The following is a 15,748-nucleotide window of genomic DNA, read 5'->3' as shown; positions in this document are numbered from 1 at the left end:
AATTGATTTTCATTCCGAGAATGGCCCTTCAGAAAGAACCATTAAAGACTCCAAAAAAATGGCTGCCTGTCTAGTTTTTCTATAAGCTTGGGTCGCTGCACTAGAACACGGCCATGTTCTTGGAGACCATAATATAGACATTGTAGCCTAAACACTCTCAATTGGTGACGCTCCGACCTCTTAGTTCCTATGGCAACCAAACAGCGCGTCCTGCTCAGTAGGATTTAGATCTACGAAATAATAACATCTCCTAAGAATCAGGTAAGGCCGGATAATATAGTAAGATATAATATAGTAAGGGATGAATATAGTAAGGGATAATATATAATATAGTATATAAAGGGATAAAGATGCTCCATTTATATCTGCCTATGACTATATACCTATAGTCAGTTATTGGGTTGCTGGGACTTGTTGTACCTCGGTGTTTATATGGCAGAATTATGATGCATTATGGCAGGTATCAGTTTGTGACACTGACGTGCTAGAAGCTATTATATCTTATTATATAGTATATTATATACCATTATAATGACAGTTCTCTTTCAGTATCTGCAGATGATGGGGGTAGTAATGGCACCTTTTCAACCCAAACACGCCAGTCACTTTTACATGGGTAGCATATCAATAAATGCGGGCTGATTCAAAAATGGCTTTTTAACAAATTAAAGGTACGTGTGGAATAGTCTTTCTAAAGGCTATGCAAATATATGCTTAGTTGAAAATGAATTTCCCCAATGATAGAGCCCTTTTAAAGGGGTTGTCTAGGAATTTCAGAAACCCTGGATGGACACCAAGTCCTGCATGTCCAACTTTGTTTCTGTCCAAAAAAAGTGGTTTCACAGAGGAGAGGCTGCAAACGGACACCTGCGGATTGCTTTACAAGCCTATTAAAGTGAATGGGTTTTTAAATGGCCTTTTGCAAGCCGTTCCTAATCTGTTTTTCTGCAATTTGGGCGGATTTCCGACGGGTGGGCAGCAGCGCAAGTGTGAACACCCCCTTATTGGTCCTGGTGGTCACGTTCTGAATGTGCCGGATCACCATAATGGCTAGTAGTTTGCCATCATGTGATCACTTCAGGAATTGAGCACAGATCTGAGGGCACCACCAGAAGTGAGTTTTTTTTTTTTTTAATTATTTATCCCATTCCCTGGTCTTGTAGTTTCTGGAAAAAAATCCTTTGTCTGTAAAATACTCCTTTGAATCAGTCCACATTCCACATTCTTGCATTTATATGTATATTTCTTATGTTATGTTCTCTCCGTTACTTCTCACAGCTTTCATTCCTTCCACAATGACTATTCTGACCTCAGAAACTGGTAGGACAGAAGTAGTGACTGTCAGGAGGACAGAGTCTCTTGATGTCCAGGGCATCTCCAACCTTAAAAATGTCCTCACTAAGCGAGTATTTGGAAATGTCAATGTTATCTACTTACTGTAAGTACACCACAAGATTTTAGGTTGGCTTCTACCTTCTTCCCTGTTTTTAGCGTTACATCGTTGCAGACCAGTAAACATAGACCAGCAAGGATCGACAAAGTAGCAATGGAGCAGTAGGCAATACAACAGGCAATTATGGATTGTTTCATGCTTATACCTTCTTATATTTTGCACTGCCTTCACAAATGTACAGTGCTGTGCTTGGTAAGCCTCTACAGGCTCAGGCCCCACGTTGCAGAAACCCAGCTTCTTTTGTTGCAAATTTTGTTGCTTTTTTTTGAGCCAAAACCAGGAATGGATTGAGCAGAAGGGAGAGGTATAAGAACTTCCTATATATTCTCCATTCCCTATGTAGCCATTTTTGGCTTTGACTGAAAAAAAAAAACAACAAAACCTGCAATAAAAAGGCTGCATTTCTGCAAAGTGCGACCTCAGGCTTAAACAGCTCATTGGCAGGGGGCCCCTGTGTCTTCCCCCCCAATGGATCATCAATTAATCAGCTATCCTAAGCATAAATCATCAATTAAGAGTTCTTGGAAAACCCCTGTTAGGCTATAAGGCCCCATGTAGCGGGTCACAGCCAAAAAGGGCTGCAGGAAAAACCACAGCGGAAATGCATCACGGTTTTTCCTGCAGCACTTTTCACAGAATATCCGCAGAGTTTTTTTTGCACGGGCTTTCTGCTTCAGTTATACCTGTCTGGCATTTCCGTAGGTATAATTGACATGCTGTGATTTACAAAAGGCGACAGCTTTTGCAATCACAACATTTCCACTGAGGATATTTTTGTGTAATGTGTGGATGAGATTAGCCACAATCCCATCCACTTTGCAGTGACTGCAGAAACACTGCAGCAATATTGCGGCATTTATGCTACATGGATCCTCAGCCTAAAGATGCCACAAATTTACAACCGCACGCAGCGTTTCACTATAAATAGCAGTAAATCTGCATCTAGTAAAACTGACCTTTCATGGATTTGGGCACAGGCAGTTCTATATACTGTGCCCCGGGTAAAGAGCTATCAGCCCCGGTACCGTAGCGCTTTACAGTCAGAAGGGTGTTCTTGACAGTCACTCAGGTACGTCCTTCTCCACAGCAGCGCTTATCGCTGAGCGGGGAGGAACGCCCCCTCCCCTCCTGATAATACTCGTCTATGGACAAGCACTGTGAGCAGAGGGAGGGGGCATTCCTCCCCGCTCACACTGTACAGCGCTATAGGCGCTGCTGTGGAGAAGGACGTACCTGAGTGACTGTCAGGAATGCCCTTCTGACTGTAAAGAACTATGGTACTGGGACCGAAAGCTCATTACCCGGGGCACAGATCGGGAAAGCCGACAGTGCTCTGAATTCAGCGCACTGTCGGCTTTCCAGCAGTATATAGAACTGCCTGTGCCCAAACCCATGAAAGGTCCTCTTTAAAAATACCGCCATGATATAGTGCCTCTATGATTTCACAAAATTCATGGAATTACATATTAAAAATAATTCTATTTTTCTTCAGTGAAAAGTCTAACTTGGCTGTGACCATCAGTGATGAGGAGAACAATGTTGTTGCTCATGCTGCTTTCCTGGACTATCCTAGTTGGGATGTCACAGACCAAGCTGAATGGGAGGAATGGATGTATAAAAACTATGAAGAGGTGGACAAATGCACAGTGAGTAGGACAGTAGTGGAAATAAAACTGCAAATGAAATGTATAGTCCTGAACTGAGCACAGACTCTGAGGAGATTACTCATGGACCATAGTTTCTTCAGTATATGGTATCAGCATACGGCTTCCCTCTCCCTGTACCCCCACCAATCAGCTTATTGATTTTCCAGGAACAGCTCCATATTTCCAGTAGTGGCTCTGCCTGGTATTACAGTTTGCTACATCTTCATCTCACTCAAATTATTGGAACCGAGCTATTATACCATGCAAAGCTGTTACTAAAAGTTGTGCCATACAAAGCAATGGAGGGGGTAGGACAGAGTTCTATTGGTAGGCTTTTTTTGGAGGCTGATTTTGAGGTGGATTCAGCATCAAAATCAGCGCCAAAAAACTCTGTGTGCACTGACCCTAAGGCTCCATTCAGATAATTTTTTTTATAAATCCACTTAACAAATGCAAAAAACAGATGGAAACTGATGCAAATGAATGGTCCGTTTACATTGATATCAATGTTTAAACAAAAATTTTTAAAAAAACAATGGATCTGTTTTTGTCTTTTTTTTTTTGAAGAACACAAAAGCGTAGTATACCATACTTGTATCCATCCAAAAAAAGAGACATAAATTGATATATTTTTTTTTGTAGTTTTTTTTTATTTAAATAAACATAGATGTCTTAAACAGCTGATCAGTGGGGGTGCCAGCCGTCCTTTATTTCAAATTGAACTTGACCTCATAAAAAATTGTTAATGTTAGAGGAATCGCCAAATGTCTGGCTTCCCACATTTACAGTCCCTATGAAACTACAAACTAACTTGCCCTATGGCAGCATTTGAAGAATTATATATACCAACCTATACCTTAGAGGCCTGAAATCATCTGTACTGCTGTGATAAATCAGTTATCTTCATTGCAATTGATTTTGCCTCATCAATTAAAAAAATTACAATATACATTAAGGCCGGGGAAAAAACTGCGGCCTTTTATAATCCCTGCAAAGTGGGGAATCCCATCCACACATTCCAGAAAAATACACGTATCAGGAATGCTGCGATTTCCAAACTGTTGCGTTTTTGGAAATCGCAGCATGTTAATTATACCTATGGAAATGCCAGCGGTTTACCTGTAGGTATAAGGGTAAGTTCACACGGAGTATGTTGGTCAGGATTTTGAGGCGGATATGGCCTCAAAATCCCGACCAAAAAGATGGCTCCCATTGAAGCCAGTTTGTTCTGGCTCCCAGAAATAGAAGCAAGATGCTCATTCTTCAGGCTAAGTCGCCTCGCGAATCCGCTTGAAGACACTCCCTCCTCCCGACTAGGCCCATACATTGGGCCTAATCTGGAGCGGAGTGCGCGACTGTATGCCGATGCAGTACACCAGCTTTCAGTCGCGGCTACCTGGTTTTTAGTCCGAAACCTGAGGTGGCCTCCGCCTCAGGTTCCGGACTAAAAAACCCCGTATGAACTTACCCTCATGGAGGAAGTTTTCCTCTGCAGACTTTCTGTGAAAAAGCACTGCAGAAAAAATTGTGATGCGTTTCCACCACAGTTTTCCCTGCAGCACTTTTTTTGCCGTGGTCTGATACATGGGTCCTTAAATAAATAAATATAAATAGCCTAAATAAATATCACCCAATGGAACCAGCTAATCATCTAATGTGTATGGAGGAGTCATAACGCTCCCCCAGTGGTAGATATCTGGAGCAGAAGGGGCAAACAGTGGTGTCTGGTAGTGGATTATTTCCCTCTCCTCATCGAGAACACATGCATGCCTGACCGACCTATATACGTTGTGCATGTGTATGTGTCAGTCTGGAGGAATAGCTGTGTGGCTGACAGTTGTTATCTATGATATATAACTCTGTACTGAATGGTTAGTTTTGGAGAGTTCTAACCCACATTATCATACTGACACTATGAGCTCAGTAGATGTCACATACAAATGACACGATAGCCAATTGGCAGAAAAACACCTTTTATAAATGTGTCCTGCGGTGCTTTTTACTTGTTATTGCTCACGCAAAGGAATAAAAATGGCAGAGTCCAGGCATCTCGGTCACAGTCTTTGTAACAATATACTTCTTACATTTCAGCCACTGAACACCTTATTTTTACATCTTTTTGTGTCAAAAGATGACTTCTCAGCAGCGAGCATCAAAGAGATCATGAGGTGAGAAAAACCATTTATTACCGTACTTGTCATGAGTCCTGTAAGGCTACGATCACACTGTGCATTTTCCCTGTGTTTTTACATGTCACATTTCACATGACATGTTTGAAAAATTCTGTGTTTCAAGTATTCCAAGTATTGCAGATTGCTGTAATACTTGGAATGCAGTTATGTCTCAGGCAGATCTGTAAATTATAGGGGGTGTGGTCTGTTTAGACACTGGGTCTTGCCACAGGAGGGTGTAAAAGTGCTTCTCCCACTGCCCTATAAGGCTTAGTTCACACGTAAATAACGTGTGGCTTATTTTGGCACCGGAAAAAAACGCTTCCTAATTAGGAAGCTTTTTTTGACCTTGGCACGCTTTTTGTGGAGCTTTTTTTTGTAAAAACCGCTTCCAGGCTTCCCATGCTTTAAAAGAACAGGCCGCAAAAAACGCTTTGTGTGTAAAAAACGCTTCCCATTCACTTCTATTGCTTTCTTCAGGCGGAAAACACCTGAAGAAAAGTCATGTTGCTTCTTTTTCTCTGCTAACAGAAAAATCTGCTAGCAGAAAAAAAAAAAGCTAGCAGTATACATAGACTACATTGTATGGAGGAGGATTATGACGTGGATTCCGCTGTCAAAATCCTCCTCCGTGTCCCCGTGTGAATTAGCCCTAAAAGGGCTCTCTCTAGCTACTTTTGGGTAGTGTATCTCTTGGTGAGAAGTCATTGGCCTCTATAATGCGCTGGTGAAGACTTTTTGCCCAGTTCAGACTTTTGCCCAGAGACTTTGAGAAGGGGATCATCATTGCCTGCCTTCTAGACTGTTCTGACCTAGCTGCTAAGAGGTGTTGGGTGCAGTGGTTGAAGAAGGCACACACAGATGGCAAACAAGTTCCAGAAACACCGCCGGTAGAAGGATCAGTTGATCCACCAACAAGCATGAGCAGCTCCCTCAGCTTTTTTGTTCACCAACCAGACACAGGTTGACCTGACCACTCCAGAAGGAAATTTGGTGTCACTGCACATATTAAGTGTCCTGCCATTGACAGCCAATGAACGTCACTTTTGTGTGCAGTGACGGAAAATCCGAGATTGCTACATACTGGAACCATATTGTCCCAGTTCTGGTTGAGATCCAATGACAGTCGGGTTGGAATATGGAGGCCTTGGGGTAAGTACTTCAATCTTGCTTTTGCTGTTGAGCAAAACATTGCGCCATCTGCTGGTATGATGATCTGTGCAGCCATCACATACAACAGTCTGTTGCCCCTAGTAGTAATACAAAGAACACTAACAGCTCAGCAATATGTGCAGGGCACCCTGCGGCCACATATGTGACCTCTAATTGCAGGGCTTCTACTGGAATTTTTCAGGATAATGCCCACCCACACAAGCAAGGGTTTTCAAGGAATGTCTCTGCCAGATTACAACACTTCCTTGGTCTGCTCAGCCACCAGAGTTACCACCAATTGAGCCTTTATGGGACCAGTAGGGACGCTTGCCTCAGCAGCCTACAAATGGGTAGGATCTATAGGCCTAGCTGCAATATCTGTAGGCTAATGTGCTACAGGATATCATATAGAACCTGTATACCTCCATGCCTGTTCATATCCCCTCTTGTATCCAGGCTAGAGGAGCACAACAGGGTACTACAGCTTCCTTTCTTGTACCATGTTCCCCAATAAACTTCTCCTTCCGCTCTAACATTGTAAGAAAGTGTCTTTTCTTTCCAATAGCTCCTTCTTGGTGCGTTATTTTTTTTTGTCATTGAGTATACACTTCAGAAAATATTCAGCCACTGGAAATGAGTGTGACAAAATAATACCATCCGTCATCCATAAGGCCCCTATTATGATAAAATGTAGTTTTTCTGTCGACTTTTCACTTTTAAGTCGTTTCATACTCAGTGGCCATAAATGATATTCCCTGTAAGATCCGTCAACAGCTGAGCACTCAGTCAAGGTAGATGTCCTGCGGCTCTATTAATAAGTATAGTCTAAGAGAAGGATTACATTGAGTTGTATCGGCGCATTGCAGCCTCTTCACATGATTCTCGGCACGGTCTCATAATTCACCCTTTATGTAATCTCCATGTGTATACACTTAACAGGATACATTGTTCGGCTTCTGCGTATGGCGAGGCCTTTGGGAGAGGAACATCTGTTGTAATGTTTGCTTTGCATTGCATGTAGAGCACTTCTTCCTATCATTTATTAAGCCGCATTTTATTGTTGAGTTTAGTCTTTTTGTAAAAAGCAGGCATTGTCAATATATTCTTCTACAAATGGCAGGCTCTTGCTAATGACACAGGGGCAGCCATTGAAGTTAACTCATGCATTCCCAACAGCACTTGAGCCTCTTGGCGGAGGTATCTGCTTCCAATGTATGTCTCCAACAGAAGGCTCCTATGTATACAATGTATAGGCATAAGGTTCCCATTGTAAAATGAATAAAACGTATAAAGGATACCGCAGTCTCTTTGTATAGAAAAGTGCAATATGAAGTTGAGGCCTGATTCACATCTGTGTTTGGGTTTCGTTCAGGAAGTCCATATTAAAAAGCGTTTAACTAAGGGTAAGTTCACACTGGGTTTTTTGGTCCAGAACCTGAGGTGGAGGCTGCCTCAGGTTCCAGACTAAAATACGGGTAGCACCGGCCGGTAGTACAGTGCACCGGCATCCAGTCGCACACTTCGCTCTGGATTAGGCCCTAGTCGGGAGGAGGGAGTGTCTTCAGGCGGATGTTGCGAGGTGAATCTGCCTGAAAGAATGAACACGTCGCTTCTTTTTTCCGGGAGCCGGAACAAACGGCTCCCAGAAAAAAGAACTGACCGGCTCCCATTGATTTCAATGGGAGACGTCTATTTGGACTGGATTTTGAGGTGGATACGGCCTCAAAATCCTGACCAAAATACCCCATGTGAACTTACCCTAAGGAAAGCAGCACTTTTGTCTCCACATGATTCGTGTGGAAAACACATGGACCCCATTATAGTCTATGGGGTCCATGTGGTTTCCTTAGGTAACCGCTTTTTAAGAGCATATAGGTTTCTGTTCGGGGGGTCCCCAAGCGGACTCCCCGAATGGAAACCCGAACACAGATGCAGAAAATGGTGTGCAGACACATTCAACCCAGTGGAGGGGAAAAGGACGCTCTTGGCCTCCATTGTTTTTTTCTTTTAGTGTGTATGCTAAAGGTTAGCCACATGAGCAAGGTGAATGTGAAAGGATGCAACATACTTACTGTATATACTCGAGTATAAGCCGACCCAAATATAAGCCGAGACCCCTAATTTTACTACAAAAAAATGGGAAAACTTATTGACTCGAGTATAAACCGAGGGGGGAAATGCAGCAGCTACTGGAAAATTTCAAAAATTAAAATGGTCGGAGTTTTTGGGTGCAGTAGATGCTGGGTGCTGGGAAAGGGGAGGGGGTGTTTTGGTTGTCTGTCTGCCCCTCCCCTGAGTTTGAGGACTAAGTTTTTTTTCCCCCACTTGTACGGTAATTCAGCCTGGCTGAATATAGGGTATCTGCAGTGCTGCTATTAACCCCTGCAGATACCCTATATTCAGTAGACCGGGCACTCTCACACACAGAGATACCTAATGTGTTTGTGTTTCACAGTAATTTTCTAATTTTATATGTATTCTAGGGAAAGGAATGATTTAGAACTTTGATTTATTTTATTTTTTCATTATATCTTCTTAAATTTTTTTTTTTTCCACTATTTTATGGGAGATTCTATACATTACTATTGCAGTTGGTCATAGACTCCCGCCTCCCCCCCCCCCAAAAAAAAAACAAACAAAAAAAAAACTAAACAAAAAACTTTTTTTTTTAGCTTGACTCGATTATAAACTGAGGGGGGCTTTTTCAGCACAAAAACTGTGCTGAAAAACTCGGCTTATACTCGAGTATATACGGTAAGATGTCTTATGTTAAAAGGAATGTCCAGTTTTCTCACATAAATGCTATTACTTATAATGAAAGGTTATACAATGTCCCAATATACTTTCTGTATGAAATTCCTCCCTCTTCTCTATATCTCTGCTTGCTGTCATTCATTCTGCTTACTCCCAGTGGATAAAAATCAGTCCATGGTCATGTGATGGACACACAGGTGCATGGCTCGTTACAACACAGATCTGATTATTGCGTTGCGACTGTGACAAGCCGTTCACCTGTGTGTCCATCACATGACCATGGACTGATTTTTATCCAATGGAAGTAAGCAGAAACCAGGGGTTGCAATTTTGTAAATGCTATTTTGAACAAAAATTGTAATAAAGAGCAGTTTTTACATCACTCTTCACATTGGTTCTGTCAGATTTATTATGACAGTTTCCAGGCATAAATGTTGCCTGAAATCATAAGTACGAGCTGGCGTAGATTTCAGTGTAGGCCCACAGTCCACTGGATGACACCCTTGGTTTATGAGGAGGCGCATGCTTCATAATAAATTAGGTGCATTCTCCATTGGTGCCTGGGTTATCAAGGCCGGCATACAAAATGCAAATTCCCCTACTCTGTATATAAAGCCGCACTATTACATTTATTGTTTGATACTAATACTTTGTTTTTTCTTCACAGAGCCGTGTTTAGTGCAGTTGCGGATCTACATTTTATATGTCTGGTCACTCCACACAGCGTTACTTTGAGTAAGTCTGAACAATTATTTTATTTTATTATTATATTATTTTTATTATTTTATTAACCACTATTTTATTAGCAGCAGTGAATTCATGGCAGATTTGTTGCTGAAAACATTGCAAAGCCGTGGGCCCCACATGGCATAAACGTGTCACTTTCGACTGAATCCCATCCACATAATGGAAGCAGAAAGTCGGCAGAGGAAACCTCTGCCAACTTTCTGTGAAAGCGATATGGAAAAAAACGTGAAGCGTTAACACCACGGTCTTTTCCACAGCACTTTTTCGTTGCAGTCTACTTTATGTTAATATAGCCATTAACTTTACACATTAAAGAGAATTTGTCAACTCTCCTGACATGCCTGTTCTAGTAAATATTTGTATTCCCCTTGAAATAACAATTCATTGCTGGTCCTCTGTTGTTCATCCTGGAAATGTAGGACAAAATTTCAGTGGGGTGTGAGCCTGCTTACTCTCAGGGTCATGGCACACAGAATTTTTTGCCACTGATTTTGACGCTAAATCCGCCTCAAAATCAGCCTACAAAAACCACCTCCAAATAGAGTTCTATTGGGAGGCTTTTTTGGAGGCGGATTTTGAGGCGGATTCAGCATCAAAATCAGCACCAAAAAACTCCGTATGCACTGACCCTCACACTGTCAAATCGATGAGACATCCTTAGTAATAACACACCCTATTGATAAGGAAAGTGTTAATTACTAGTTTTTTATGTACACATTTCCAGGAGAAATATCAGAGGAACATAATAATGCAGATTTCATTTAAAAAAAAGAGATTCCACCTATGGATATAATACAAGCTGCCCTCTGTTAATATTGCCTGCACTTTTAATGCCTAATTTCTTAATTTGGTGCTAGAGAAGATTGTATTTAATGCTGTATCTTTAATTTATCCAGCTCCTGCCTTGGCATTGGTATTTGAACATGTCAGGAACGTTCCAGGATCAAAATTGACTGAGAAGTTTTCAGTGTACATGTGTCACAGACATAGGCACTGTCCCCAGCTCCATATCCGGGAAGCCAGGTACCTCTATTGTTGCAGGTTTATAATAGACAGATTTTTAATAAATACTTTTTTCATTCTTTGCAGATGTGAGGCTGAGGCCCCACGTTGCGGAAAAGCAGCTTTTTTTGTGGCAGATTCTGTTGTGTTTTTTTTGAGCCAAAGCCAGGAGTGGATTGAGCAGAAGGGAGAATTATAAGAACTTCCTATATATTTCCCATTCCTTTTGTAGCCATTCTTGGCTTTGACTCAAAAAACGCAACAAAATCTGCAACAAAAAAAGCTGCGTTTCCGCAACGTGGGGCCTCAGTCTGAAAGACATTTATATTTTGCCTGCTCTTCTGCACTGCCCATAGTTTCATGTAGACAGGACCACAGCTTGGCTAAGGCAAACAGCACCTTCCTATGAAACATATGTTCCTCTGAACTTTTGAAAAAAGGGGCCTGTGTACCCCAAAACGCATTCCTATAGAAATTTAATAAATAAATGAAGGATATGTTCTGCAAGTACTGATCTCCAGCCTTGGGAGCGGACTCAGATTTCTGTTTGGGCACATGGACCCTGGAGGAGGCGCCTAAATTATCAAGAGCAATGCGGAAAATACTAGTCTTGATAAATCTAACCTATGTCTAAACCTCTGGCTTGTGCACAACATCTTATGCTAGGTTGACACAGGTAGACAACTACACATGGAGTCTGGCATGCAGGATTTTTTTCTCTGTGGATATTCGAGGGACCCTGCAACAGGGTCTCCAGTGGAGACTCCAATGCAAATGTGAACCCAGCTCTAAGGTGATGCCTTAAGAGGATTTGATTATTCCCTTTATGACAGGAAACCTCCATACATTGAAGTAGTTGTTGTGCATGGCCCTTTTTTGCATCACTTTGATCCAGTGGCGTAACTAAAGTCTTTTGGGCCTGGGTACAGTCTTTTGTCCGAGGCTCCCTACCTCATCCCTTCAGCGAATCCTTGATAGTGATGGTTACGGGTGCTAAGGCGGTTAATCTCTCTTTTAGTGGTTAGCGTAATCTGTGAGTCTCGTTGGCTTATGGGCCAGATAGAAGCTGCAATATCAATACTGATGCCAGTGCTTATGGGCCCCCTAAGGCTCCTGGGCACAGGTGTGACTGCACCCCCTCAACTTTGATCAGAGTAACTTGAAGCTCCTGGGCCCAATACAAAATCTGTAACCTGCCTTATGCCATTTGGTATAGTGGTATGTTTGTGTGTCAGAGGGTACTTTGGCGCCCCACAGGGGGCAGGACCCAGTAGCAATAGCTACTGCTCTGACTTTGATGTTGCTGTGCCCTGTTTGCCACTTTTTATTAAAATGGGCAGAATGGGACAGAGACCAAGGAAGGCTGGAGTGGGGGCACCTCAGCCCAACAAATTTGCTAGAGCAAACTCCAAAATACAGGTCTTAGTTATAGCAGGTGTAGATCTGACTGGTGTAGATTTCAATTCTAGTGCATGGGAGTGGGCCAGAATTACGAGGCCGAAGCATCTTGTGCCATCATGTCAAAGTAAATTTCAGACTTAATAAATTCCACCCATTATTGGTATATGGTAAACCTCGAGCTTCATGTATCAATCAGTTTATGAAATGTGACACCTGGTATACATACGCATCTAATGTGTTTTGTAAGATTTTCACCACATGAGGTCGCTGTAACACTTTGAATAAATCCTATCTCAACTACAATACCTTGGAGGAAATCAATGCCAGTACATTTCTTATAGGGTGCAATAGTTGTTATAATAAGGATATGTTATATAGAATTTACTAGCTTTTATTATACGACAGATACATGCATTTAAAAAAATCAGAGTGTTTCACTATATCAATGCAAATTTGCCAACTTTGTCTTTTTCTTTTTTTCTGGAAAAATGAACCAAAAATCACAGTAGGCCGTTCATTTTTATATACACACTCCTTCCAGTTTTAGGGTCTACACCACCACATCACACCATCAATACAATGCCTTTGAATGACTATGACTCTAAAGTTTAAAGAGGTTGTTTAAAAAAACAAACAAAAACAAAACAACAAAAACTGGGGATTTAACAGGTGAATATTGTTTAACTCCTGGACCGTCCCTTTAATAGAGGACACATTGTCAGATGGGTGAATTCATCTGTTCCACGCAAAATCCATTACCCTTTTTTCTGCTCAATGCATCTTTATGTCAAGTTGAAATGTTTACTACAGGACAACATCTAAAAATTTGTTCTTGTCTTTGCAGCATAGAAAGCGCACATAAGAAAGTCATTTCTATACTTGGCTGAATACTAAACTACTTTCTTGTGGTGCTGCTCCTGTATACAAACTGTCATACATTGCTAAGTAAAAGGAATGGAGAGGGGCAGAGATGAAAGTCCCTCAAGACCCTGTAGGATCTTCCGTCCTCATGGGCTGTGGCCAAAGCTGCCATGTACTTAAAGGGGTTCTCCTGGACTATAATATTGAGATCCACTTCCTCCTCACAGGCAGGTGACTTCGTGTCCACTGATCATAAACCAATTAGTCTGAGCTGCAATACCAAGCTCAGCCACTATACAGTGTACGGTGCTTTGCTTTGTGAGTAGTGAAGAAACCAAATCAATATCATAGCCCCAGATAACCCTTTTATCTTACTCCTCATTGCATACTTTACCTCATCTTCACTCGGAGCCGCAGCGGTCCCTCTCTCTTTTACCATGTATCGCCCCCTCCCTCTCCTGCTGACTGCATCAATTCCCATGTACATGCCAAGAATGACATGTTTTGGTGCGTGTGGAGTACAAACTAATAAAACTAAAAATTCTTGAATACAGATGTCAGAAGAAAAACATTTATTTGTCTGTATTGCCGGTTGTCCGTGCCGTTACACTGTACAGATAGGGATACTTTGTGATCAGTAAAAGCGGCTTGTTTTTTTTTTTCCCCTCGGTCGCCTTCATCCAATATAGCTGTAGATAAACTCAACTAGAGAATTGAAGAAAGATCTCTACAGGGTGGCCTCCAGGTATGGAGATACCAGGGTGTTCCAAATGTATGGAGACGATGGTTGGGAACGCCATCCTGTGTGGCATGTCGCTAAGGCCCCTCGCACACGGCTGTGCGGGCAGCCATCTGTGATTGAATTGATGAACTGTCCAAGCTTCAATGAATGGGGGCTGCTAAAGCACCCTCACAAAACTGAACAGGAATAGGACCTGTCCTGAGTTATGTGGCCAGTACTGATCTGTGTAATACACAGTCATGTGCATGGGCCAACAGAACCGAATGGGTCATAGTACTATCCCGGAAAAACCTTTATAGTACACTAACCTAGCACACAGTCGGCAAGGGCCTAAGGGGAAGGAGGCAAATCTATGTGGGGTGGTGTCCAATATAGCAGCCATTTTGAAAGTTGCCCTCACAGTCTTTTTTTTTAATGGGAATGGGTCCATGTGACATATGTACCTCTAGCAACATGCCGCGCACAGGATGTCGTTCCCAACCACTTCTTACCTTTGAACCACCCTGTAGGGTCAGTCATCCATGGACTCACTTGATGCCACTATCTGCAGTCTGCAGACCGCTTGTTAATACATAGTACAGACTAGTGGAATAAAATAGATTGCAGATATTTTCTCACTGCTTTTTCCATTTAAAATTTGCAGACTAAAAACCTGCTCCATTCTTTACCTAACATTGCTATTTTGCTTCTTAGGGTAGAAGATCATGACGACCTCATTCCAATTTTTATGCGCCACAATGATACCCTGAAAGCCACTTATGGAGAATATTTTCTGGCAGAACTTATCAAGGCACAGGATGAGAACAACCACTCTGTTGTTTGTGAGGTTCGTGAACTTGGTTGTAAGATAATGTATCAGTATTACCTGTGATGGGATGCATGGCACCCGATAACAATAGAAGATATGTCATCAATCTAACCAGATGTTCCTTATTATTTTTATTCCAGTTATTAAAAAATTATCCATTAAATGTGTTTGGGATGATGGGAATGATTTGTATGATTTTATATTGTGCTTTTTCTAGTGGTTAAGTCAATGATTTTACCACGTCAAATACATAACTATTAAAGCGGCGTTCCACTTCCTATTTTTACAGTATAGTTGACTTAAAATAAAAAATAATTCATACTTCCCTGTCCGTTTGGCCAGGGTTTCAGCAGAGAGACTCCATTCAGTTCCCTGGTCTTCCTGACCTTTGGCCTGCACAGGAGCCAATCAGTGGCTGTGTTCACGTAGGCACTAGTCACTGATTGGCTATTACACTCGTTTTCTGTCATATAAGGCATAAAGTTTGAATTGTTTAAATTTTTTTCAGAAAAAGTGACTTTTTAAAAATTTGCTCTGCCGTTCCACTTTTGCAAAAGGGGGCATGGCAAATGCCAAGAGGGGTCAGGGTTATAAACCCCAGCCTCTGGAATCTGGTGTATTGATTTCATGAACACACTGAGATGTTTAAAGCGTACCTGCAGTTAAAAAAAACCTCTTTTTATAAATGAATAGTACAAGTGAATATAAGAAACTTTGTAATATTTCTTATTAAAGATATCTCTTTCCTTTTCCATTTATGAGACTACTCTCCAACTCTTTCCGTTCACTGAGTCTCTTATCTCTGCAGCATCTGTACCCATCTTTAATTTAATACACAGAAGTCTATGGAAAGGGGAGGAGGAGAAGGAGGAGACTGCTGTCATGATTCATTGCAGTGGTAGAGACTTATCTTGAAATATAGCAGCATCAAAAGAGCTCTCTCACTTGCGATGTAACTATAGTTATTTGGATATCTTTACCAGCAGCCCCCTCCTCCTCCTTCTCCCCCTC

General features: G+C 41.7%; 1 protein-coding gene across 1 annotated transcript in view; it reads left to right on the top strand.

Annotated features, from left to right (window-relative positions):
- The first annotated feature begins 198 nt into the window (after nt 1–198).
- Nucleotides 199–15,748, top strand: part of CFAP61 (cilia and flagella associated protein 61) — a 227,796-nt gene continuing 212,246 nt past the window's right edge. Inside the window, exons 1-7 of the mRNA XM_075267626.1 lie at nt 199–261; nt 1,279–1,438; nt 2,946–3,099; nt 5,191–5,267; nt 9,844–9,911; nt 10,820–10,946; nt 14,623–14,755. Of these exons, the coding sequence (XP_075123727.1) occupies nt 1,296–1,438; nt 2,946–3,099; nt 5,191–5,267; nt 9,844–9,911; nt 10,820–10,946; nt 14,623–14,755 (702 nt within the window). The 5' untranslated portion in view covers nt 199–261; nt 1,279–1,295. The remainder of the gene's footprint in view (nt 262–1,278; nt 1,439–2,945; nt 3,100–5,190; nt 5,268–9,843; nt 9,912–10,819; nt 10,947–14,622; nt 14,756–15,748) is intronic.

This window comes from Leptodactylus fuscus, chromosome 3, assembly GCF_031893055.1.
Source record: "Leptodactylus fuscus isolate aLepFus1 chromosome 3, aLepFus1.hap2, whole genome shotgun sequence".
NCBI lineage: Eukaryota > Metazoa > Chordata > Amphibia > Anura > Leptodactylidae > Leptodactylus > Leptodactylus fuscus.
The sequence above is the reverse complement of the archived record's forward strand: the minus strand, read 5'-3'. Positions and strand labels throughout refer to the sequence as shown.